The sequence below is a fragment of the Leptosomus discolor genome, chromosome 1 (genome assembly GCF_034619465.1).
Source record: "Leptosomus discolor isolate bLepDis1 chromosome 1, bLepDis1.hap2, whole genome shotgun sequence".
Lineage (NCBI taxonomy): Eukaryota > Metazoa > Chordata > Aves > Leptosomiformes > Leptosomidae > Leptosomus > Leptosomus discolor.
In genome coordinates, this window is record NC_141391.1 from 59,067,978 (window position 1) to 59,092,667 (window position 24,690).

The 24,690-nt window shown below is 41.3% G+C and overlaps 1 protein-coding gene across 1 annotated transcript in view; it reads left to right on the plus strand.

The window, feature by feature from the left end:
* Positions 1-374: 374 nt before the first annotated feature.
* IPO5 (importin 5) overlaps positions 375-24,690 on the plus strand; it is a 48,554-nt gene continuing 24,238 nt past the window's right edge. The window contains exons 1-9 of the mRNA XM_086482044.1: positions 375-467; positions 4,903-4,983; positions 14,057-14,249; positions 14,758-14,860; positions 15,118-15,214; positions 16,318-16,422; positions 20,155-20,277; positions 20,361-20,481; positions 24,122-24,209. Coding sequence (XP_086338170.1) covers positions 381-467; positions 4,903-4,983; positions 14,057-14,249; positions 14,758-14,860; positions 15,118-15,214; positions 16,318-16,422; positions 20,155-20,277; positions 20,361-20,481; positions 24,122-24,209 — 998 coding nt within the window. The 5' untranslated portion in view covers positions 375-380. The remainder of the gene's footprint in view (positions 468-4,902; positions 4,984-14,056; positions 14,250-14,757; positions 14,861-15,117; positions 15,215-16,317; positions 16,423-20,154; positions 20,278-20,360; positions 20,482-24,121; positions 24,210-24,690) is intronic.

Sequence of the window (24,690 nt, forward strand, 5' to 3'; positions counted from 1 at the left end):
GCCAATAGCAGTGCTCTTCGGTGCGTTTCCCCGCCTCTGCCTCCCACCTCCGGCCCGGCGGCGCACCAATGAGACAAGAGCAGACAAACCCCCATTCAGGGACGGTTCTTCGGTCGCTCTCTACTCCTATCCCCCCTCGCCCTGAGTCTCCAGGACGTCATAGAGAAGGCAGGCCAATTGGGGGCGAGGCTCCGTGCGCCACAGCCAATGGGCGCGTTCGAGAGCGCGGCTGGCGCGGCCGGCCCCAGGGGGGGAGCCGGGAGCAGAGCGCGGCGGCGGCTCCGCCCCCTCTCCCCCCGCTGGCGGCGAGGCCGGCTTTCCCCCTCCCCCGCCTCCCTGTCCCCGCCCGGCCGGCCTCGCTCTCTTTCCCTTTCGCAGCAATGGCGGCCACCGCGGAGGAAGAGCAGTTCTACCTTCTCTTAGGCAACCTGCTCAGCCCAGACAATGCGGTCCGCAAGCAGGCCGAGGTAACGGGTCCGCCTCGCCCCGGCCCTGGGCGCCAAGCCGGCCTGTCAGACCTCCCAGACCTTGCCGGAGGGAGGGAAGGGCGGGGGGCAGGGAGGCGGCGGCGCCGGCCGAGCCCCACGTGTGAGCAGCGGCACCAGCTGCTGCCGGGGCGGCCCGGGCCTTCCCCTTCGCGGGGGAGCCGGGCGGTTGCGGCGTTTGTCCCCGGTGGGGGCGCGGGGGCCGCTCTGGCCGTTGGCTCGGGCGAGGGCTCCGCCGTTGGCGCGCGAGGGGTCTCCCTCACGGCGAACCGGGGCCTGGGCTGGCTCCGGCCGGGCCGGCCGGCGCGACGGGGCTCCGCCGGGGAGGGGAGGCCAGGCCGGCGGCGGGTGGTGAAGCCGCTCTTCGCAGGCTCGGGAGCGGGGGAGGGGGGGCCCCAAAGGAGGTTAGGGCGGGTGTCTGCCCTCCGTGGGTGCGGAGCTCGGAGAGGCGTGATTGAAGCGCTCCGCCGGGCCCCGGAGGGCGGCTGCACTGGCAGCCTCGTTTCTGCGCTCCCGGAGCGGCGCTCGCAGCGGGTCGGTGCCCCCCGGGCGTGCCGCCTGAGCGGGGGCAGGAGCGGGGCCGCAGCCGCCGCGCCGAGGTCCTCCTCTGTTGCCGTACAGTAGTTCGGTTTTTGACTTCGGAGTGGGCCGTGTATTCAAGTGTTCCGTCAGCTAAGAAATATTTCACTAAAAGAAGCATTTTCAATATACCGACTTTCTCTGCTATCAGCGAAAACTTTTCAGATGTGTTATTTCAGCTAAAGTTCTTTGTGATGGCTAAGCCACGTTAATTCTTTCTCTCTGTCATGCTTAAGACTCCATTGTCAAGCCTGGTGGGGAATCTCTCCCATTGAATTAAATACTAGCGCCTAGGTTTAGCATGAATTCCCACTGCATGGCTGCATCGGGTCTTTTATCACTCTCATCACTTCAGCGGTCAGCAGAGTTCAGCACATTGTTTGGCGAAGAATAAAAAGGGTTGTTTTTCCTGATGCTGCAGTGAAAATTCCAAAATATAATTTGAGACTGAGAAGGAGGGGAGACACGTTTTTAGAAAGTTAGCAAAGTTCAGTATTGATTATCGCAATCGCTTTACAGAGAAGCAGCAAGATTTATTCCTGCGTTCCTGAACACAGAATTGGAATGAAGGCCATTCCCTGGGAGCTGAATTTCTCTCTCTTCTCAGCTGCCTGCATGTAATATAAGAACATTTCTCACAACTTTATTAAAATTGTAACAAAGCAGATTTACTGGACAGCTGTCTCGTAATGCCTGTGAAATAAAACATTTTTGGAAAAGAAGTCTAAAACTTAGATTCTTACAACTGATATATTCTGTCAGAAATTTGCTTGGAACTGAGTTGGAGGGTTTTTTTAATCTTCATAGATACATGTACACTGTGGTCAATCAGAGTGAGAAACCTTAATTGTCATGATAGTATTATCAGACTTTTCCAGTCCATTAGTTTCTTGTACAAGTACAGGCGAGTAGTATAACTTTTACTTATTTAACTGCACTGAATCTGGAATTGGTTTCTGCGTATTTCCAAGGTGTATTGCAAGTATTTTTATGGTTTGGGACCATTCAGAGTGGAAGGGTCCCCAGGAGGTCTGTAGTGCAATCTCTTGCACAAAGCAGTGTCAGCTATCAGGTCAGACCAGGTCACTCAGGGCTTTGTCCCATTGAGTCTTGAAAACCTCCAAGAATGGAAACTGCACAGGCTCTCTGAGCAACCTGCTCCTGTTTGACTGTCCTCATTAGAGCAAAGAGGTCTGAACCTCTTTTTTTTTTTCAGTTTATGCCTGTTGTCTCTCATTCTTCCACCATGCACAGCTGTGAAGAACCCAGCTCATTCTTCTTCGTGGTGGGTTAATGAACTTGTGCAAAGAAACTGCAAGTCTGTCTCTCTGCAGTATAGCTAGATAGACTTTTTTTCCCCAAAGTTGTTTGTTTCTTGAAGTAAGATTTCTTTGGGTTAAAGTATTGCATAGCATTTAGAATATCTGCTTACCAAAAACATACAGGAGTCATATTTGATCTTAAACATCTGCAGAGTCAAATCAGTTTTTTAAAGTGTACTTACTGTTGGAAGGCAATATTGAATACTATAGGGACTCAAATGACTGCAGGTTAATTGAATAGCAGGTTTTCATTTGTGTCCAATGAAAACCAGTGAGTATGAGGAACGGATAGACAGGGAACTGAAGGAGACAGGCTTGGGTTAGTTCTAATAGGGCTGGTCATTCAAATTAAGATGAGGGGTGTTATGTTGAAAGACTAGACTTGATGGAGGTGTAGAGTCGTACCCTGTTTGAGTGGGCGTGTAGTGAAAGCTGTAAAAAAGAGAAGGGGCAGAGAGGAAACTAATCACCTAAAACCTGGTTTTGTTCATGTATATGGATCTGTGTACGTTCTAGCACACTCATAGCTAATTCTGACCAGTTTGCTGAAACCTGCTTCATTCATTTTCCATTAAAAGTTACAGGAATATTGTCTGTTGACTATAAAAGCCTGTCTTTCTCTTATTCATGTGTCTGTCTTTTGACAGAGAAACTTTTATTTACTTGTCTTGGCGCATTTATGCTTTTTTTAAAAAAAATTATTTCTCAGGTTTGAAGAACATGTGTACTAAATGTAGATAATGGGTATTTGCTTGCATGTATTCTGAAGGTTAGTCAAGCTGTGTGAGAAATTCATACCTTTGGTTAAGGCAGCTGGGGAACAAATTGTGAACTAAAAGAACACAGTGAAGATGTAGCAGGATCCAGGTACATAGTTAGGGCATAGCCAAGGCTGGTAGTAAGATGGGTGGAGCCAGCAAAGTAGTCCTCCACCAGCAGAACAAGAAGGTTCTGGTTTTGGCCATATGTTCCTCTTGCCTACCTTGCCCTGGTGCTCTTTAGCATCCTCTGAATCCAGTTGACTGAAATGACAGAATTATGCCACGAGCAGCTGGATAGGTTGCTGCCATTTCTAGTGAGTCGAAACAATTTGAAATAGAATTTTATTATTATCGGAATTGGCATGAGGGAAACCAGCCTTTAGAGTGCTTCAACTGTCCGTGAAAGCATAGCTTCAGGTCCATGCTGGGCCTGTGTTTAGGGAACCTTCTTGTTTCTGTGTTCATCTTTATAGTTGTAGATGATAGTGCAATAGAAATATGTACATTCATGGAAGTGGTTAATCTGAGAAGACTTTCTATTCTGACCCTAAACCTCATTTAATTTTGCAGTCTCCATGAAATGCTTAGGTTAAATGCAGGGATCCATTGGGGATTCAGAGTCTCATTGATTGTGAGTGTATATTAGCAAGTGGAGAGAATACGAAGAATAAACTCCATGAACAAGGCCTACTAGGGAACAGGTACAGAAAGTGGAGGAAGATGATGTTGGATATTAAATGTGTGATGGGGAAACTACGTTATTGAAAATAGGTATACTGTCAAGGTGTGTAAATTTACTAGAGTATTAGAAAGAGCTGCTGCAGTGGTAAGAATGGGAAGTAGGCAGGCAGGGAACTGGTTGACGTGAATCTGGGCTTTAGGCTTGTTCCTTGAGTTCAGGATGGGATAGTGAATATTTGGAAAGGGTGGAGTAATTTATCTTCAAGATTGTGTCCACAAAAAAATAACTCGTTCAGAGTTAGTAAGTATAGAACTATTTCTGAATGTTTTAAGTGGGTGCTCTTCAGCTTGTAATTCCCTTGCACTTACCTACATAGGTTTAGTATATTAGAAACAAGCAGTTATAGTTTTAAAATACTCGTGCATACCATGTTTTGGATAGCAAAAGTTATTTTTCTCTGTGCTCACTCTAGCTTCTAAGTAACAATCTAATTTAAAAAAACTGCACACCAGAAGTCTGTAAGACAACGTCACTGAACTTCTCATGAAACTTTCCATTTTATTAAGAGGGTTTCCCTAAGTGGGAGACTAAATAATCTCTCTTTCTGAAGTTTAGGCAGGAGTTTCAAAATGAAAAGTTCTTATTCAAGACAAGAGGGTGGGATGTGTGACTGCCACATGACATTGTAAAGGCCATAAAAAGGTTCAAAAAAAGAACCGAACAAATTTTTCAACTGTACATTTGTCAGTGGTTGGTCGCAGTTCAGTCTCAGGCTTCCGAAGATCTTAATCCTTTGATGTGATAGAAGCTACAATGTATTTCCAGGCGGATGCGTGTTCTGTATGTATTGTATTTCTTAACTCATCTTGTAAGTGTCCAGTAATGCATATATAGATCGTTCCAATACGGCAGGTCAGAAATTTTTATTTTGATAGGTTTAATTTTTTGCTATGTTATTTTCTATTAACTGAGTGGATACTAAAGTTGTTTTAAAAGGAAAGTCAATTCATATTAATGCTTAACACATGCTTTCCAGTAATTGTTTACAATAAACTGCATCCCTTTTTATGCAGGAGACGTATGAGAATATTCCAGGTCAATCTAAGATCACATTCCTCCTACAAGCAATCAGGAACACTGCTGCTGCTGAGGAGGTATGTCTCAATAATCTTTGAATTCTGCGGATTAAGAAATCAGTGCTGGTCATTTTGGGATAAATGAACAAGATGGGCATTAACTGAATCATCTTAATTTACTGCACATTTTTAGAGGGATCACTCATCTAGTTTGTTGCATGTTGAGTTCACTATCCAAGGCCTTTTGATGTAAGATGTTTAGTTTCAAAAGTAGTCTTTTATCAAAGTGACTGCTTAGATCTCCATTGTTTTCTAGTTGTCTGTTTTGCTTAATGAATGGGTTCTTTCCTTAAAATGTGTAACTAATGTATCTGCTACTGTGATGTTCCTTCAAGTTTCAGTTGAGAAATACTTTCCATTTTTGGGGTCCTGTGCCTAAATGTGTTAAACTTATGTAGCATCTGAAACTTCCTGTGCTTCTCAAATTGTAATTGAGGGGAAGAGAAGGTAGCAGTTGTTTTGCGTGTTTTATTCAGGTAGCTTTTGGGTTTTGTCCTGTTTGGGGAGGATTAAGTCATCTAGCAGTGTTATAGGACGAATGGAGAGCAGTCTAAGCACTATCTGCAGTTTTTCTGTGGGCATACAGTCCGTGTGCCTTTTAGTTATTCCTTGATTTTGTTAAGGCTCACACACTTTAGCAATCAGATGTAGTACTTACTTGTCTAAGTACACTTCGATATGCGGAGTGAAGAACTACTAAGCTTTCAAGATATTATGAAAGTTTGACTTTTTTTCAAATCTAGAGTTTTACTGAACAACAGAAGATTGTGGCATGTAGAATTTCTGAACAATGTTATAAGGAGAGTATAAGTGTGCTGTTTGGATAATGATCTCTTCTGGTAGATTGTATTCCATTTAGAGGTAGATTCTATTTGTTCTTTTTGATGCTCGGTGTCAGCTTACTAATACTGATGCTTATCTACCTACAAAGCAGTGTTCTTCAGACAGAATCCTTCAATGTTATACTAGCAACTGATTGCATAAGAGCTATGTAGCTTTCCCTTCTGCCCCTCTGAGATGTTTCAAATGATAGAGAGCCATAGAGCAGTCTCACCTGTATTTAACTTTGTCATGAAAAATAAGATCTACCACTGCCCCTTTTTCAGCAGAATAATATCATATATAATAATTAGGATAATCAGATAATACTATGCCCTAGAAGTCATAGCTGCATTTCACATACTTCTGTTTTGAATACATTTGATAAGTCTTGAGCTGGCAACTACAAAGTCATGCTTGAGTTAATAAGTACTTGCTCCATGTATTTATTCCCTTTACATCAGCTAAGGAAGTAGCCCAGTCTAAAACTTGTTCAGAATCTTGCCAGTGACTTGGCTTCCAGCTCACTCAAGTGCAAAGAAACTTTTCACCTGTAGAAGTTACTCTTACCAAAGACATCAGAGGTTAACATTTGTAGAGTAACTTGACATTTAACTCCACCAATGGATAAATCAAAGAAAGGTTTAAATGTTATCTTATAACTTCAGTAGACATTAGGTGCTGGACTCAAAAAATCATGATTAATAAAATGTGCAAGCAGCCTCTCTTCACTGTAAATCCAAATATACATAGTAACCTAATTAGAGCCTAAAGGAAGTCATCCTTGCTTGATCTAACCATTGCATATAAACCTGCAGGGAAGTATTCTGCGCATGTCCAGTATGGTACTGGTATCAGTGGCTAGGCATTTTGTGTCTGTGTATGTTTTATGTAGATCCAAATGTTGGGCAGAATAGTGTGTATGTCACTAGTGGGTAGGGCTTTGGGCCAGGTATGTGTCCTCTGAGCCCATTGAATGTACTAGCACCACTGAAGACAGGCTGCTGGAAGAAGTCTTAGAACTTTAGAGATCCCTTGTCCAAGCTGTGGGAAGGCTGAGTTCAGATCCCTCTTCATCCTGAAGCCTCTGTATCGCCTTTCTCCCCACTCAGGAAAACTAGGCTGAAGAAAATACTCCTTCCTGTTTGCAGGAGCTGGGCAGTTGTGTTGTAGAGAATACAAGATTCGTAGGACTATTTGGGCAGCAGTTGGGGGAATCCTGACTCTGCAGCCGAGTACTTTTGGCATTTAGATGCAGAAACAGGGATTTGGATCCTGCTCCCAGGGCTCCTTTTGTTTGACATGGGAGAAAACATTAAGCTAGATCAGAAATAACTCTCTTTAAAATTAACCATATAACAGTTTTTCTCCTAACCAAATGCCTAACTGGAAATAATCACCTTTTCCCTCTGTTCTCACTTCATACCCTCCTTATAGCAGAGTAACACTGTTCACAGAGGTGGAGGGAAGCACCTGGCTTAGCAGTTAAAACACTTCTGTGCCAGGTGATACACAAGTTTGTACACCTCAGGCTGAGGAGGGGCTTGAACCCAGGTCTCCAACTTCCTGAACGTGTAGTCTCACTGTTAGGAAGTCAGGACTCTACTTCTTCCTATGCAACTGTGTTTTAAAGGGTTGAACAGAAGGGTGGTGTATGTTCACAGTTTTATTTGGTGATTTTTCTTCTTGGGATGCGTCTCAGGTGTTAGAGGCTTTTCCTTTGCAGTTTTGATTAACCACCTAAATCTTAGAGAGGAACAGAAATTCTGCGTTTTCTCCTGCATTTGCTTTCTTCCTGGTTAAATCTAGATTATGTCTTGATTTACAGTTTACTAATTTCAAGCCTTGTGAAATACAATAACAAATGCTGTGTAAAACAGTCTTTCTGCTGTACTTACAGCCCTTTTGGAGGGCTCTGCACTTTCCCTTCCATATCCATATTGTCACATGAAGGGGTTGCATTTTAGTCTGAAAACTACTGCTTGGGCAGCTTCTTGTTCAGCGTTTGGAGGGGAAGGAAGGCAGCCCATGGACTCCAGTGCACCGCAGGTCTGCCTTTAAGTTGTATGCAGACCTTAGGCACTGTGAACTTTGAATTCCACATGGGGCTGGATGCCTGAATGAGTTCGTGCAAATTCATCTTTGGACCATGTCCTAAATATTGATACCTTCCATCCGTGCATGTTTTCCTCCTTGAGGACTTAAAAGGAACAGTAAAATAAAAGTAAAAATCACTAACTGTGCTACACAAGATAGTCAGTCTTTTTCTTACAAAATATGTAGGATTAACTGGACACTGTGAATGCCAGTGGAGAACATGGTATCCCAGATTTCTGTTCATAGTTCTGCTGCTGCCCTGCTCAGCAAGTTGATTTTCTTCTTGTGCCTTGGTTGCATCATCCATAATATTGTAGAGCATTTTTGAAGCACTGTAAATTCTATTAATAGGAAATGGTATGTTGAAATTTGAGTATTATGACTGCTTTTTATGTTAATACCTTTGACATTCCAGTTGTATATGAGCACCTCTGTAATTTAGACATGCAGAAGAATCCAATGCTATGAGAGACTTCTGCTTTTTTGTGCTTCATTGGTAGATGGAAGTTCTTCTTTGGGGATGTACACTTTATATTGTTCCTGTTCTCATGAAAAGCTATAGCTGCTAAGTTGCAGGATTTTAAAATGCTTGTTTGGGTACATATCTTGTAATACTTAAATATAAAAGAGCCTTTGATGTGTGTGAAAAATACATGCTTTCTTCCTTAAAGCAGAAGAAACAGCCTGAGAGCTGCCATGAATCGAGCCGTGTTCATCATAATTAAATTGACAATGGTGATTTTCACATATAGGTGAATATCTGCTGAGGAAAATGTGCCATTTATTGTTAGAAGTCAATTGCTGCTTTGTCACTCCTTCAAACATTTGAATTTGCTTTAGGGGATTTGGAAATTTTTTTCTAAGGCAGTAACAATCATAGAATCACAGAATGGTTTGGGTTGGAAGGGACCTCAAAGATTTTCTAGTTCCAACCCCCCTGCCACGGGCAGGGACACCTCCCACTTGACCAGGTTGCTCAAGGCTCCATCCAACCTGGTCTTGAACACTTCCAGGGATGGACCATCAACAAATTCCTTAGGCAACCTGTTCCAGTCTCTCACCACCCTCAGGGTGAAGAACTTCTTCCTTATATGTAGTCTAAACCTACCCACCTTCCAACCATTACCCCCCATCCTATCACTGCAGGCCCTTGTAAAAAGTCCCTCCCCAGCCTTCTTGTAGGTCCCCTTCAGGTACTGGAAGGCTGCTGTAAGGTCTCCCCAGAGCCTTCTCTTTTCCAGGCTGAACAAGCCCAACTCTCTCAGCCTGTCCTTGCAGGAAAGGTGTTCCAACCCTCTGACCATCTTGGTAGCCCTCCTGTGGACTTGCTCCAACATCTTCATGTCTTTCTTGTGTTGGGGGCTCCAGAGCTGGACGCAGTATTCCAGGTGGGGTCTCACAAGGACAGAGTAGAGGGGCGGAATAACCTCCCTCGACCTGCTGACCCCACATCTTTTGATACAGCCCAGGATACAGTTGGCTTTTTGGGCTGCAAACGCACACATCTATGATTGGCTCATGTTCATCCCATCATCCACCAGCACCCCCAAGTCCTTCTCCCCAGGACGACTCTCAATCCACTCATTTCCCAGCCTGTATCTGTGCTTGGGATTGCCTCGACCCAGGTGCAGGACCTTGCACTTGGCCTTTGTGAGGTTGGCGTGGGCCCACCTCTCCAGCTTGTCAACGTCCCTCTGGATGGCATCCCTTCCCTCCAGCGTGTCAACATCACCCCTCAGCTTGGTGTCGTCAGCAAACTTACTGAGGGTGTACTTGATGCCACTGTCCGTGTCACTGACAAAGATGTTAAATAGCAGTGGTCCCAGTATCAATCCCTGAGGAGTACCACTTGTCACTGGTCTCCACTCAGACATAGAGCCATTGATCGCAACTGTTTGAGTGCAACCTTCCAGACAATTCCATATCCATCGAGTGGTCCATCCGTCAAATTCATGTCTTTCCAATTTGGAGACCCGGATGTCGTGCGAGACAGTGTCGAAGGCTTTGCACAAGTTCAGATAGATGACACCAGTTGCTCTGCCGTTGTCAGTTGGTGCTGTAACTATCATAAAAGGCCACCAGATTCGTCAGGCAGGATTTTCCCCTAGTGAAGCCATGTTGGTTGCCACCAATCACCTCCGCATTTTCCATGTGCCATATCAGAGCCTTCAGGAGGATCTGCTCCATGATCTTGCTAGGCACAGAGGTGAGACTGACGGGCCTGTAGTTGCCCGGGTCTTCCTTTTTCCCCTTTTGAAAATAGGGATGACGTTTCCTCTTTTCCAGTCAGTGGGCACTCCACCAGACTGCCGTGACTTCTCAAATATGATGGAAAGTGGCCTAGCAACTTGGTCTGCCAGTTCTCTCAGGACCTGTGGATGGATCTCATGAGGTCCCATAGACTTGTACACCTTCAGGTTGTTTAGATAGTCACCAACCTGCTCTTCACTTATAGTGGGCGGATCTTCCTTCTCCCAGTCCAGGCCTCTGGCTTCTGCAGCTTGGACAGTGTGGCTAGAGCCCTTGCCAGTGAAGACTGGGGCAAAGAAGTCATTGAGAACCTCAGTGTTCTCCATATCCCTTGTGACCAGCTCTCCTATTTCCTTCTGGAGATGGCCCACAGGTTCCCTAGTCTTCCTTTTATCACTGACAAACCTATAAAAGTTTTTTTTTGTTACCCTTGGTGTCCCTGGCCATATTTAATTCTATCTGGACTTTAGCTTTCCTTACCTGATCCCTGGCTGCTTGGACAACTTCTTTGTATTCTTCCCAGTCTACCTGTCCTTTCTTCCACTTTCTGTAAATTGTTTTGTCTTTAAGTGTGTCTGGGAGTTCCTTGTCCATCCACACAGGCCTCCTGGCCTTCTTGCCTGCCTTTCTCTTTTTTTGGGATGCATTGCTCCTGGACTTGGAGGAGGTGGTCCTTGAATATGGACTGGCTTTCTCGGGCCCCTCTCCCCTTCAGGGCTTCATCCCATGGTACTCCACTAAGCAGATCCCTGGAGAGGTTAAAGTCTGCTTCCTTGAAATCCAGGGTAGTGAGCTTGCTGCGCACTCTCCTTGTTGCCCTGTGGATCTTGAATGCTAACATTTCATGGTCACTGCAGCCAAGGCTTCCCTTGAACTTCACGTTAGCCACTAGCTCCTCCTTGTTGGTGAGAACAAGTTGCATGGCACCCCTTCTCGTCAGTTCCCCTACCTTCTGGATTGCTGGTGCCCTGCTGTGCCTGCCTTCCAACAGACACCCAGGTGATTGAAGTCCCCCATGAGGACCAGGGCTTGTGAATGTGAAGCCGCTCCTATCTGTCTATAGAGGGCCTCATCTGCTCAGTCGTCCTGGTTGGGTAGCCTGTAGCAGACCCCCACTCTGATTCCCCTGCCTTTCCTCTAACCCTGACCCATAAGCTCTCAGTCAGCTCCTCATCCATCCCTAGGCCAAGCTCCCTGGACTCCAGCTGGTCATTGACATAAAGGGCGACACCCTCCTCCTCTTCTCCCTTGTCTGTCATAGAATCATAGAACAGTTTCAGTTGGAAGAGACCTTCAAGATCATCAAGTCCAACCTTAGTCCTAGCTCTATCAACACCACTAAACCACGTCCCTAAGTACATCTACCTGTCTCTAAAAACAGCTCCAGGGATGGTGACTCCACCACCTCCCTGGGCAGCCTATTCCAATGCCTGTCTTTCCTAAAGAGCCTGTACCCATCTATTCGTACACTCCAGTGACAGGAACTATCCCACCACGTCTCAGTGATGCCTGTAACGTCATAGCCTTGTAGACATGCACACATCTCTAACTCCTCCTGTTTGTTCCTCACACTCCGTGCGTTTGCATAGAGGCATTTAAATGGGCCCCCCATTGAAGCCGACTTACGACCTGGAATACTTACTGGCTGGAATTTTTTATCTTGCACTTTCATGTGCTCCCTCGCTGGCAATCTGTCTCTGGGACCAGGGCGTTTATTTCCGGCACTGGCCTTGAAGTGGGATGGATTGAGGATCCCCTCCCTCAGGAAATCTAGTTTAAAGCCCTCCTTATTAGAGACTAGCCTTTGTCCAAAGGTGTTCTCCACCTTCTCTGAGAGATGTACCCCATCAGCCCTTGGGAGACCAGGTTTCTCAAAGTGAGTCCCGTGGTCCAGGTAGCCAAAGCCCTGTCTGTGGCACCAGTCCTTCAGCCATTCGTTGATTTTCCTGATTCTGTCGGCTCTTTCAAGCCCCTTTGACGATAACCAGGAGCTAATTCATGTAGTGCTGATCTTGCGTCTTTCTGTACGCCTTGTTACTTGTGTTTGTACTTTGCAATCGGTTTGTTTGTCAGTCTTCTAGTATTTTAAATCAAACTCATCAGAGGTAGAAATGATTATCTTTGAGACTCTGTGCTTTATGAAAACAAGCTCTATTCCCTACCTTGCCATCTATTATTATGTCAGGAAAGGAATAAATATGATGACAGTACAGTCATTATCAGATGTCAGAGAATACGCGCAGAGACATGATGCCATGAGTAAGGGATCAGGCTTTGTGCCTCGTTTAGGCACAGCAAACTTGGTCCCCAGTCAGGGCTTCTCCATACTAATGTTTACAATAGTACTGAGACGAAATTCAGTCTTTCACAATATTGGTGCTTCTAGGGATGGCAGAAGGAAAGATATCATTATATTGTTATACCATTAGAGTTTTTGGACATGTTGTTAGTGGGGTTCCCAGAGGCAATGGGGAAAGAATCTTCCTTCTTCCTAACTCGTGTTCCCCATATGATGACCTATTGCTAGAGAACCTTGGCTTATGGTGGGAGCTACAGCACAGGTGGGCACTGTGATGCTCTTTGTTCACCTGCTGCCTTCCTTAGATCTGCTAGGGATGATGTGCTAATCCTATGTATGTGATGCCTTTGGTCCACACTGGAGCTGTTGAGGAGGAGGAGATAAGGAATGATCTAGAGAAATGTTCAATTCTAGTCCTTCCCTTCTGCTAGTATAGAGAATGTTGTGTGCGCTACTCTTTAACTGTATATGAGAGCTGGGTGGATGGGAAAAAGGCGCAGTGATTTTGGAGACTGCAGAATGTGACAAGAATAGTATCTTGGGAGATGTTCTAGCAATACCTGATTTTTACAGGGTACATTAGAAGTTGAGACTTTGCAGCAGTTTGTCCTTTGAAACTGCAGGTTATGCTGTAGCAATACAGTTGAGAGATCTTTTGGAAATCGGACTTCATTAGTTCTGCTGCTCATTGAATATTTTTTAATTCCAAAGGCTGTTATAAGTGAAACTGTTTTTCATTCAAGTACACCTTAAATAAGTATATCTTAGGGAAAAAAAGTGCATGTTGCATTGGATTGTTTTTTTGTGAGGATTCAATGAGTGTTTCCTGTGTCTTTTTGCCTTTACTGCATGTGTTGCTCTATTCGTTTTCAATTTCTTAGCCATATTTTTTGCTTCTGGTTCTTCTATAATTGTAAATAAATACGGATATGTAAATGATACCATAATAGAATTGCTGTACGCAAGCAGGAAGCGTAGGAGATTGTAATATGTGGTATTGAGGTTTCTATACTCAAATTCAAGTTTAAAGAAAAACATTTTGTTGTAGGTCTACAAGAGGCTGAAAGCTTTGGGGTGGGTTTTTTCATTCAGAGTAGAGTTTTATTTGCCGAAATCTTAACTCTAGGTTCCTGAATCTTTAGTGTGAAGTTTGGTGGTTGGAGAAAGTGAAGGAGGGTTTACAGGTTAATTGTCTGACAAAGTTGTCCCATTAAGTCACTTGTTAATCAAAAACACCCTATCTGGATTATAATTATCTCAGCAGGCTATTTAAAATAGAGAGAAGACATGCTTTAAACATCTTTCAGTAGTGCAGCCAAGTCCTTAACTTGCCACAAAATATGTCCAAGGTTCAGCTCTAACAAAAACCTGAATACCTCAGTGGATTTCCTTGCTATTTCTTTGAAGAGCTGTAATTGTTAGAAACGCGGTTGTAAGCTGATGTCTCTTTACTGTGTTTTTACTACTATCATAATTGTCATTTCTTGCTTGAGAGGTATTCCATTCACCAAACAAGTCTACATGATGCAAACTGATCATTTGGAAGTATGATGTCAGTGTCTTTCCTCATAAGCGCATGATTATCGTATCAAAACACTTTAACATACATACTTTCTTATTCAATAGGCTAGACAAATGGCAGCTGTGCTTCTACGACGTCTTTTGTCTTCTGCTTTTGAAGAAGTTTATCCAGCTCTTTCACCTGATGGTCAGACCTCTATCAAAAGTGGATTGCTGTTGATTATCCAGTTGGAAACACAGTCCAGTATGAGGAAAAAAATCTGTGACATCGTTGCCGAATTGGCCAGGAATTTAATAGGTACTTTATATAAGCTGATATTGTGGTAAAATGTTTATGTATTGATAGTAGTTGTATTTTTATCTCTTGTTCTCTAGTCTTGTGTAGATGTTTGCACATGATGTACTAATTTCATGGTTTAAAATAAAACCTAATATTTGTTTACATTATCCTTGATCAGATAAAAATAAGATTCCTTAACTCTGCTTTTTAAATTGCTTACATTCAGGTAAGATTGTATTAAGGTTTAGAAATCAAATTTTGTTTAAATTTTTATGAACGTTATGCTAAACATCTGCATCAGTTTCTGTTTTGAGTGCTGTTACAGGACAGTAAATAGAGATCATCTTCTGTTCCCGAGTGCCTTTAGATCTAACATTTCAGCCATATTTTACACTGTGACTTGGACACATCTTCAGATCAGTTTTTTTAAAACTAATTTTAGTACTGATGACTGGTTGCCCTGCATAATTGTGATCTAACCGGTCTTAAGTTTGCTGATCCTAAAACTTTGTTGTGTTTGATCTAGACGAAGATGGCAATAACCAGTGGCCGGAAGTTCTGAAATTCTTATTTGACTCTGTCAGTTCTCAGAATGTGGGACTGCGTGAGGCTGCCCTACATATTTTCTGGTACGCATTCAGACTTTGCTATATTTTTTGCAGGTTAGCGAAATCACGTCTGTAAAAATATAAGAAAAACTGTCACAAAAAACTGTTGCAACTTAATTAAGAATCATATATATTTAATTTATTCTGGTGTATTGTGGTTTACTTAGCTCTTACATGTACAGTTGCAATCTGTAGCTTAAACAATGGATAAATTTAAAATAATAGTTAAGGTTAAACTGTGTGAATTTTTATTAATGTTTCAGTCTTTTCTTATTTAGGAATTTTCCTGGGATTTTTGGCAATCAGCAGCAACACTATTTGGAGGTCATTAAGAGAATGCTGGTTCAGTGTATGCAAGATCAAGAGCATCCATCAGTAAGACCTTTATGTTCTTTTTTTTTTTCTTCATATATCCTGAGCATAGAAACTTAGTGTAGTAGTCTCAAACACAAAGATTAAACCATAGATTCCAACCGGAGAATTGCATTACCTGAAACTGATGTATGTCTGGAGTTTTGACTATGCCTACTGCAAAACAAAAGGGTCAAACCTTTTCATGGTCCTAAAGCTGACTCGTATCTGCACTGCTTAGGCCCAGACTCTTCCTTAGTAGTTATGTTTGGAGAAACCTAGTTGTAGTGGCCCAAATCAGAACCAGGGGTTTTAGCCAGCAGCATGAGGGGTCAGAAACTTCTTGTTAAGCTCTCTTTCTGGCCCTTGTGTTTCACAGTATAGATAGGTAATATCTCAACACATAGTGTGTGTACACCATATGTCTCAAAACTCTGACAGCTCCTTGAACTGTTTGTGCATGCTTGGCTGTAAGGGCATGTTAGCAAGCCCTGCTTTTCTGAAATGCTTCAGATTATTGATTTGTGCAGAGAATTGTACTTTGAAAATTTTTCTCTTGTCGTGGAAAATGCTGGGCAAGGATAGGAAACCCTGCTGTGGTATGTGGGTTTAGTTTCCTGCTCCCCCATGGATTACTTTTTCTGACCTTTCAAAGTCAACTGAGTAACATTTTGTAAAGTGCCACAAGTCATGCCTTTAAAGAAGCATGTTTTATATGCTTAGATCACACTTTTTGAAAAATGGGACTTTTTGACACGTACATACACATTTGAAATTGGGATGGAGGTTGAAAACAATGTCTTTTTCTTTTTTTCTCTCGTTTAAAAAAAAACAAAACCCCAAACCAAAAACAAAACTAGAGAATACTTGCCACCTTGTAATGTGCTAAACTTTTTTTGTATCCTGGAAGATATGAATGATGAAGATGTTCATTATCACTTTACCTTAATTTGAAGTAAGATGTAAAATCCTGTGTTAAAAACCAATTGCTATATCTATTAGGGAAATGTAAAAGGGAAATGTTAATACAAAATGTAGTCTTAGAATAGACCTGATGTTAAAAGAAGACAAAGGCGTGTTTCATTACCAGTTCTTCACGTTTTTCTCCCATCCTGCCTGTCTTCTAGATCAAGACTTTGTCTGCTAGAGCTGCAGCTGCGTTTGTGCTTGCTAATGAGCACAATCTTCCCCTTCTTAAACATTTTGCAGATTTGCTACCTGGAATCTTGCAGGTAAGAAACCACACAAGTAACACTTAATGTGCCATTGCTGTCTGTGTTGACTGTATGCAAACGTAAATTATTGGCTTGCAAATTTGTGTAGCATATGAATTTTTGCTGAGACCTGGATTAGGGCAATGAAACTGGTGAAGGTTCTAGAGAACAAGTCTTATGAGGAACGGCTGAGGGAACTGGAGTTGTTTGGTCTGGAGAAGAGGAGGCTGAGGAGGGGAGACCTTATTGCTCTCTGCAGCTACCTGAAAGGAGGTTGCAGTGAGGTGGGCGTTGGTCTCTTCTCCCAAGTAACTAGCAGTAGGACAAGAGGAAACAGCCTCAAGTTGTACCAGGGAAGATTTAGATTGGACATTAGGAAAAATTTCTTTACTGAATGGGTTGCCAAACATTGGAACAGGCTGCCCAGGGAAGTGGTGGAGTCACCATCCCTGGAGGTGTTAAAAAAAACGTGTTGATGTAGCACTTTGGGACATGGTGTAGTGGGCATGGGGGGTGTTAGGTTGACGGTTGGACTTGATGATCTCGGAGGTCTGTTCCAACCTTATGATTCTATGATTAACTATATTTTAGTTAGCCTGACATCAGTCACTAGCAAGATACAGTGGAAACTGATAAGGAATTTTGTAAACACAAGCTAACTGATAGGGTTTTAAGGAAAATAGTTTAATGCTGATTAATTTATACAGTGTTACCTAGATAAATGAGTTAAAATTCTTCGTAAGGTATCTAACTCAAAGTCATATAGCTTTTAAATTAACCATCATATTGAAATATACTTTAAATATGGGCTACCCTGAGATTTCAAGTAATTGGTTGTTGGGAAATTTGTTGACCCATGATATCCTGTATCTCTTCAGTTTAGAGGAAAGCATAGAATTATTCTGAACAAAGATTCTCAGAGTAAGAACAACAGTCTGGACAAATTATCTTTATTGTTTGATAAATTAGGAACTTGCAAACAAAAAGCCTTTTTGAGCCTCATATGATTTCTGAGGCTGGATTAGGTCCCTTTTAGGAAGAACGAATTTGAGCAAAATCTGGAATTCTAATATGAGGTTGTTTACTTTTGGCAGGAAGCCTATTGTAAACCAAACCAGAGATAGAAATGGTTTGAACTCTGAAGGACAACAATTTCACAGTATAGTTCCCTTTCTCTATCAAGAAAAAATGGAAATAACTAAGTACCTGTGATAACAGTGGTAGTGAACTTTTGGTGATTTTAAATTAGGCGAAATTTAGGTTAAAGACTGACTTCTTGCTACAGTCAGTAAAGCAGGTTCCTGTTGACAGTGTAAGCTATCAACCTTATCTGTGTGCTTTGTGGCAAGCTGAAGAAGGGTTGTGCCAAGTGTACTGGCTTCTGCAACCAATGGAATTCTGCTTGATCGTAAGTGGAAACTGAGAGGAATTTATTAAAATCAACTGAACTTGAAAATGGGCTCTAGTGTGTACAAGATAAGTATTTTGATATTGAAGTCACTATTTGGTGGTTAGTCCTCTGTGACTTTGGCAATAGCAATTGTATTGTTCAAAAATCGTATCTGGCTGAGAGGACCTTGGCTACTGAGTACTGTATGAGTGGGAGTGAGGCAGGATTTGGGGTGGGCATGCCATTCGTCTTGATGTTTTGCAATTAAATAGTATGCTGTTTTTAGACTTCAGACTAATACCCACTTTGTGTGATATAAGTTTCAGTGCTACTATTTTAGGCTGTAAAAACACATGCACTTGGCTTGCATTTTCAAGTTTTATTTTGCAAATGTAGAGCACAGAACTATGCTATGAAATCTGTCTTTAAAGTATTTATTGCGAGAAGGACTAGATTTTCTGGCTGTGGTAACACAAGATGGATGTGGAGATCTGAGGTTATAAATAGGAGATGGGATGTGTTAGAACAGTCGTGAGTGACCTTTGGAGACAGTTGGATGCTTTTTTTGTTGCTGTTGAAGATCATTTTGTTGAAATATTGGCGTGGTGAAAAGTTAAAAATAAAATTCTGACTTAGCAATTCAGTCCTTGCAGAACAGTATCTGTAATGGTTGTGCTGAAAGTTGAACTTTCAGAACTAATAGCTGAAACTTGTATCCAAGAGATTTGTCCTGCAGTAGAGGTAAAGGCAGCTGAAACTTCAACCGACTTCTGTGGCTGTTGGTGTTAAATACTACAGAAAAGTGCCTCTGCCTTTTAGGGCTCACTGTGCTCTTTGAAACCTAGTCTTGCTTTAAAAAACTAGTCAAAGTTGTAATGGGTATAAAATACAGAGTTTTAAAGAAACTTCCAGTAAATATTACATTATCCTTTGCCAGAATCAGAGGATGAGTGGTAACTGTTAGTCCAAAAGGCCTTAACCAAGATAGGTTGTTTGGTTTTTTGCCTCAAAACATTTCTCATACTAGAAGGTGCTACTTCTGTGTTGAAAGTGTGGGATGTTAGGGTGGCATTATCAAAAATGTTGGATTCTAGACTTAATAGTTAGGCAGTTTTTAGTATTTAACTTAAAAAAACGTTTCTGTATTAGGAAGACATCAAATACTTTACTAATGAAAATTCTTTTCAAAACCCCAAAAGTGTGTTTAAAGGCTGTTTTTTCTTTGGAGGTTTGGGTTTTGGTGTCCTTCTAGGATTGTTTTAACACCATTGAATAACTGTGTGCTGGTTTGGTACTAGAGTATCAACCTGATCAGTTAAAAGTAAGTTTTAAATTACTTTTCAGTATGTAGCTGTGGGTTAGGAAAGATACTTGCAAAAATCTTGATTTCTTTTTCTCTCCTCTGTGTTCCGTGACTGAAGGCTGAAAGATCTGCTTTAATTTGGTGCCTCTCCAGAGTTGCCTGGAAAAAAAAGATTTAGTCTTGAGATTCCTGGTTTGTAAATGTAAGCTATTCAAAGCTGTTCCTGTGTACCGGGGAGAAAAGGAGCTAGGCTCATTTTCCTTTTGGGCAGAGTTACTTTGAGGAGTTTTTCTTTATTTAAAATGGGTTTTGAAGTTGTGCTTGTCAAAATGTACTGCGTGTTTTTGCCTGTTGGCGCCTCCGATGTGTCACCTTAATTCTTTGAGTGTGTGTCTACTCTGTTAGATTTAAACTAATAATGGTCAAAATTGATGGCATATAGCATTGTGAGCTGTAACTTACTTGTAGTTTTGGATCTTGCATGTTGTCGCTTTGTAGTTGTTACGGATTTATGCACACCGGCCACCGTAGCAGGGTCCAACCGTAGGATCCTGCTGAAAATGCAAAGTCTGAGTGAAGGCTTCCAATTAGTCTTTTACTAGTCCTCAGGTTACGGCTCAAGCTGGGTGCCTCTGGAGTGGGACCCCTACCCCAATTCATACCTCTCAGTTACACCTGTACCACCGATCACCTGGTCCCCAAGGCAAATTACTTAATTCTGGTTGGTGGTCTCTTGATTTCTTACTGGTTTTCACTGTTGCTGGGCTGGCCTTCTTCTGAAGTTACTTCATTCTCTTAGAATTGTCTCCCTGGTCCTTATCTTCTTCGTTCTGCTCCTTTTGCCAGATTCACTTGGTTCTTTGTTACCAGCATTAGCTTTATCAAAAGGTTGTGGCCTAAGGCATCAACTATTTTAGCTACTAATGCTAAGTCACTACTACTAAACAAGGCTATTCAGAGAGACAAGAATACAGTTAATCAAATTTCTTCTGTAACAGTGGTCTCATTCATGTTATTTGTTTTTGTTTAATCTTATCTTAATCTTATCTCTTTATAGGCTGTAAATGACTCCTGCTACCAAAATGATGATTCTGTCCTGAAATCCCTTGTAGAAATTGCAGATTCCGTTCCCAAGTATTTACGACCACATTTAGAACCTACCTTGCAACTAAGTCTGAAGGTAAAGCTAGGAATTTTTTTAAATCACTCTTTCTACCCCAAAACTTCTGTTCTAACCATTTGCTCTGTTCTTCTGGATTGTAGTTGTGTGCAGATGCCAGTCTTAGTAACATGCAGCGTCAGTTGGCACTTGAAGTAATTGTGACCTTATCAGAAACTGCTGCTGCTATGCTGAGGAGGCATACAAACATCGTTGCACAAGCCAGTAAGTATTTGGCTCATTTTCTTCCCTGAAACAATTTGTCTTCATTTACAGTGTTAAACTGGCTTTGCAGGTGGTCAGCGGGAAAATGTCTAACTCAGAGTTTGGTGGTGCTGATAGCTTAGGTGACACTGAATTGAGTTTTCTTGTGGAGAAAAGCCCTTCTTATTATGACTCGTCATAAATTAATCCGTGCTTATGCAGCCACCAAAAATTTGAATAAAAATACAGTAGACTCTTCATTAGATGTCTCCAAAGAAAATACTGCTTCTATGCTTTTCTGTTGGCTTTGGAAATTCATACTGTAAAAAAAAAAAAAAAAAAAAAAAGTTGATGCATTTAGCTCTGAAGTTCTACGTTTGAAGTTTGGTATTTAGGCCAGATACTCTGCGGTGCTGGCAACTGAAGACTGAAGGAATTCAGCAGTTCAACATGCATGTTGAGCTTCAGTGTTGAGTTAAAGCTGTGAATCGAAAATCAGATGCTTATATAAATACTTAGAGATAGTCTAATTAACATGCAGTTTGTAAATTCTTTGGAGAGGCACTTTTTTAGTCATGCATTATTATTTGAGATACTAAAAATAACTGTCTTCTGGACAGCCCCAGCAGCAATGCTGTATGCAGTGGTATTTCTATGCCTTTTAAACCCTTTCTGTGAGTAGATCAGGGCACTGACACAGCAGTGTAGCTTGCTTTTTGGAAGGATTCTTTTCCCTCCCTGTCACACTTGTATTTGTCTAGATTCTTGTTTGTTTTCTGAAAGTTCGACAAAGACAGTCTGTTAAAAGGCAACTTTTTTTTTTACTTGTGTGCTTGGGTTGGGGAAAGATGCGTATATACATGTCACTAAAATAATCATAAAACTTCTGGAAAATGTAGACTGGATCTGCTTGGCTTAAGTGTTTAAACTATTGCCTGGAAGTTTTGTTTACTTTTAGAATGGTTTTTTAAAGAACAGATTCTTTTAGAATGTATTTTGAAATTTGAAAATCTTGAGAATACTCCGTTTTCACTCTATTCTGTAGCTTGTCGGGAATATTAACGCTTGACATTTGCTGTCCCCCAAATTATTACAAGCTTTTTATTTGGTCAGGCAGCATAGTGAAGTACCTCATATCTTTTTAGAATGTATTACTTTTATATTGGGTTGCTAGTTGCTGTTTAGGAATGAAATATTTGTACTGAGATAAGGCACCATGTGGGAATGAAATGCCTTTGGTTTGCAACCCATTGTAAAATTGCTCTTAATTGCTCTTCATTCTTATTAATGAATCACTAAGGTGAAAGACATTTATTTTGCAGCGCTAGTAAAGCAGTTATGTTCAGAGAATGATAAAAAGGTAGCCAAAAAGGATTGCTTTTGTCTTGGTTTTGTGTCTTAGTTTAAAAGGCTTTCTGTTTTCATTCAGCTTAAAAGTTGATAGATCACTTGATCCTTATGACTAGAACTGGGTCTTAGGCAAAACTCATCTTATGCTGGTTTTGCTGAACGAACACGATGCTGATTTAGGAGTAAGTCTGTGTCCTATGTACCAGTTATCTGCTCAGGAATTCCAGCTGGGTTCAGACTTCCGTCCTTGAGCTCAGTATAGCAGAGTGTTTTATTGCTCTCTCCCTAGAAATTAGAGCTGCAGGCTACCTTTGACTGTAGTTTTCCTCAGTGTCCAGAAAATGGAGAGTCGTGGCATACTTTGACAAGAGCCAGGCTTAGCGGGCTCATCCTTAACTTGTTTGTAAACAGTCTACATATTGGCAATAATGAAATTTTGAGGGCTTGTTGGGACAATATTGAAACTTTAATGCACAACTCTACCTTTAAAAAAGAATTCTTTGTAAAACTATACTTACTGGCAACCACGTTCATATTAAACATCAAGAAGAAACAACGTGTTTACAAGCTTTTGCAGGTTGTAGATATAACGATGGCCAGACAGCTTTGAATGACAGTTTGTTCTCAGCCTTGCTTGTTAGTAGCAGTGAACACTGTGACATCAGTTTTTGGAACCACATAGCGTTTGTGGCAGGTGACGGTTGACTTCTGTGTTTCAGAGGTGTGACGATACATCGTTTTCACATGTATGCTTATGAGTGTCTGAGTCTGAAAAGCTTCTGGCCGATAATATTTTTCTCTTTTTTTTGAGGAAATTCTTTTCAGTAACTAGTAACTATATAGAATTCTGATGTATGGGCATCATGCAAGAGAGTTCATAGTGTCCATTAAGTTATCATGATATGTATATAAAAGCTCTCTGAAGGTTTTTTGCAACCATGGTATAGTCTCTGGCTGAAGATATACAGCCGCATCAAGCAAATCAATCTGTAATTTGATGTTTTCTTGATACTTCCCCCACAATGCTGTCAGCGAGCAACGTTTTCATCAGTTGATCAGAAGTTTCTCATCTGTCCGGATGTACGGTGAGGCGAGTTTGCTTAGGGTTGTGCCTCTATCATAGATTACAGTAGCATAAGTATATTATGAAATTCACTGGTTGCAGTATACGTAATAAGTTGCAGTAAATCTCAGCAGCAGCATGGACTACTGTGTGCCTGCTAGTTTTTGAGGTAGGTTGCTGTAAAGGTCAGTTAACTACAATTACTGTCCTCAAGGTCTGTGGTAGACTGTACTAAGAAGATTCTTCAAGCTCAAAGGTTGAGTATTTGACTGAAACCTTTTCTTTCCAGGGCAAAGTGAAGCTTTTTTGCTTAAATGGTGTTGAATTCAAACAACTACTGAGTGGTTAGTGTAATCCTTAAGTAAAGAATACTTAAGAGCACCCTACTTTGCTCTGAAAGTGCAAGGTATACTTCTCACCCCTTGGGCTGCTGAAGTGCACGGGAACAGGCAGGCTTAGAATAAACAGATCACTGCACTCCTTCCTCCTGTGAGAACAACTCAGAAAAATAGGTTTTGTTTATTGCTTAGTAGTTGAACATCATGATAAAGATTGTGGAATAACCTCTATAAAGACTTATACTGAGACAAGCAGACAGAATCGATCTACAGAGGTAGAGGTAGAAGATTGGTGGATTATTATGTGCAAGATATTTTCATTATATAAAAAATAATTTATGTTAAGTGGGGAAAAATCTCTAGTTATAAACCATTACCTTATTGTAAAAGTAAAGCTTTATGCTAAGTGACCACTGTACATATAGTTAACAAAATTTATCATTTTAGTAAAACTAAGGGTTGAGTAGTATTCTTCTCTAACAAATAGTCTCTTTCATCAGTAAATATTCAAGGGCGATGTCAGTTTCAGCAAAATCAATGAAATATATGAGTGCTTAAAGCATGTAATACTATTTTTAACTCTTTCCAAGGAACTTAGTCTTTATTAATGAATTTACTTTTTACAATCTTCCTGATTTAAAAAAAAAAATCTTGCATTGCACTGTGAGTCTTGGTAAGAAATATACTCCACTTTTTTTTTTGGTATCCTCAATTTGAATGTTCTGAAAATACTTTTTTTTAAAATCTGAATTATTGGCTGATGCAGTTTGACAGACTTGGCTGTCTGCTACTGGAAGAAGAGTTACTTTCCTTCAATGATTTTTTGAAAGGAGAGAATTTAAATTTTGTGCTTATTATTTGAGAATCTATTTTAAGAAAGCAACTGGAGTTTAGAACTTTCTTTTTTCAGTTCCCCAAATGTTAGCAATGATGGTTGACTTGGAAGAAGATGAAGATTGGGCAAATGCAGATGAGCTTGAAGATGATGATTTTGACAGGTAATTAATTATGAAACTAGTTGTTTAATATATTATCAAGACTGTGGCTAAAGGGAGATTTTAAGTGCAAGATGCAAATAAGTGCAGTGCATAACTTTTTCTTTACTCAAGTAACTCTTCTAATTTTGTTCCCTCGGTCATGAGCGTATATTCAACTGTTCTCAGTTTATGTAGGCTATTTAGGTACAGTTCAGCAAGTAAGTAAATTATTTCGGTATTCGTGTGTTGCTCTAATTTACTTCTACAAGTTGCATGTCCTCTTGTCTGCTATTTTGCGCTGTTTTAACTTTTCAGACTTCTGTTTCTTCTGTTGTTTGTGTTACTCAGTTCAGAAGTCAGTGCTTCCTAAGTGTTTAGATTTAGGGCTTACCCTGAAGTTAGCTGGAACCAAAGCTGAAGGATATGGATCTGTTTAATCATCTACAACCAACCTATTCATGTTTTTCTGTATCTATGCCCTTGAAAAGGTGGTGTTAAAGAA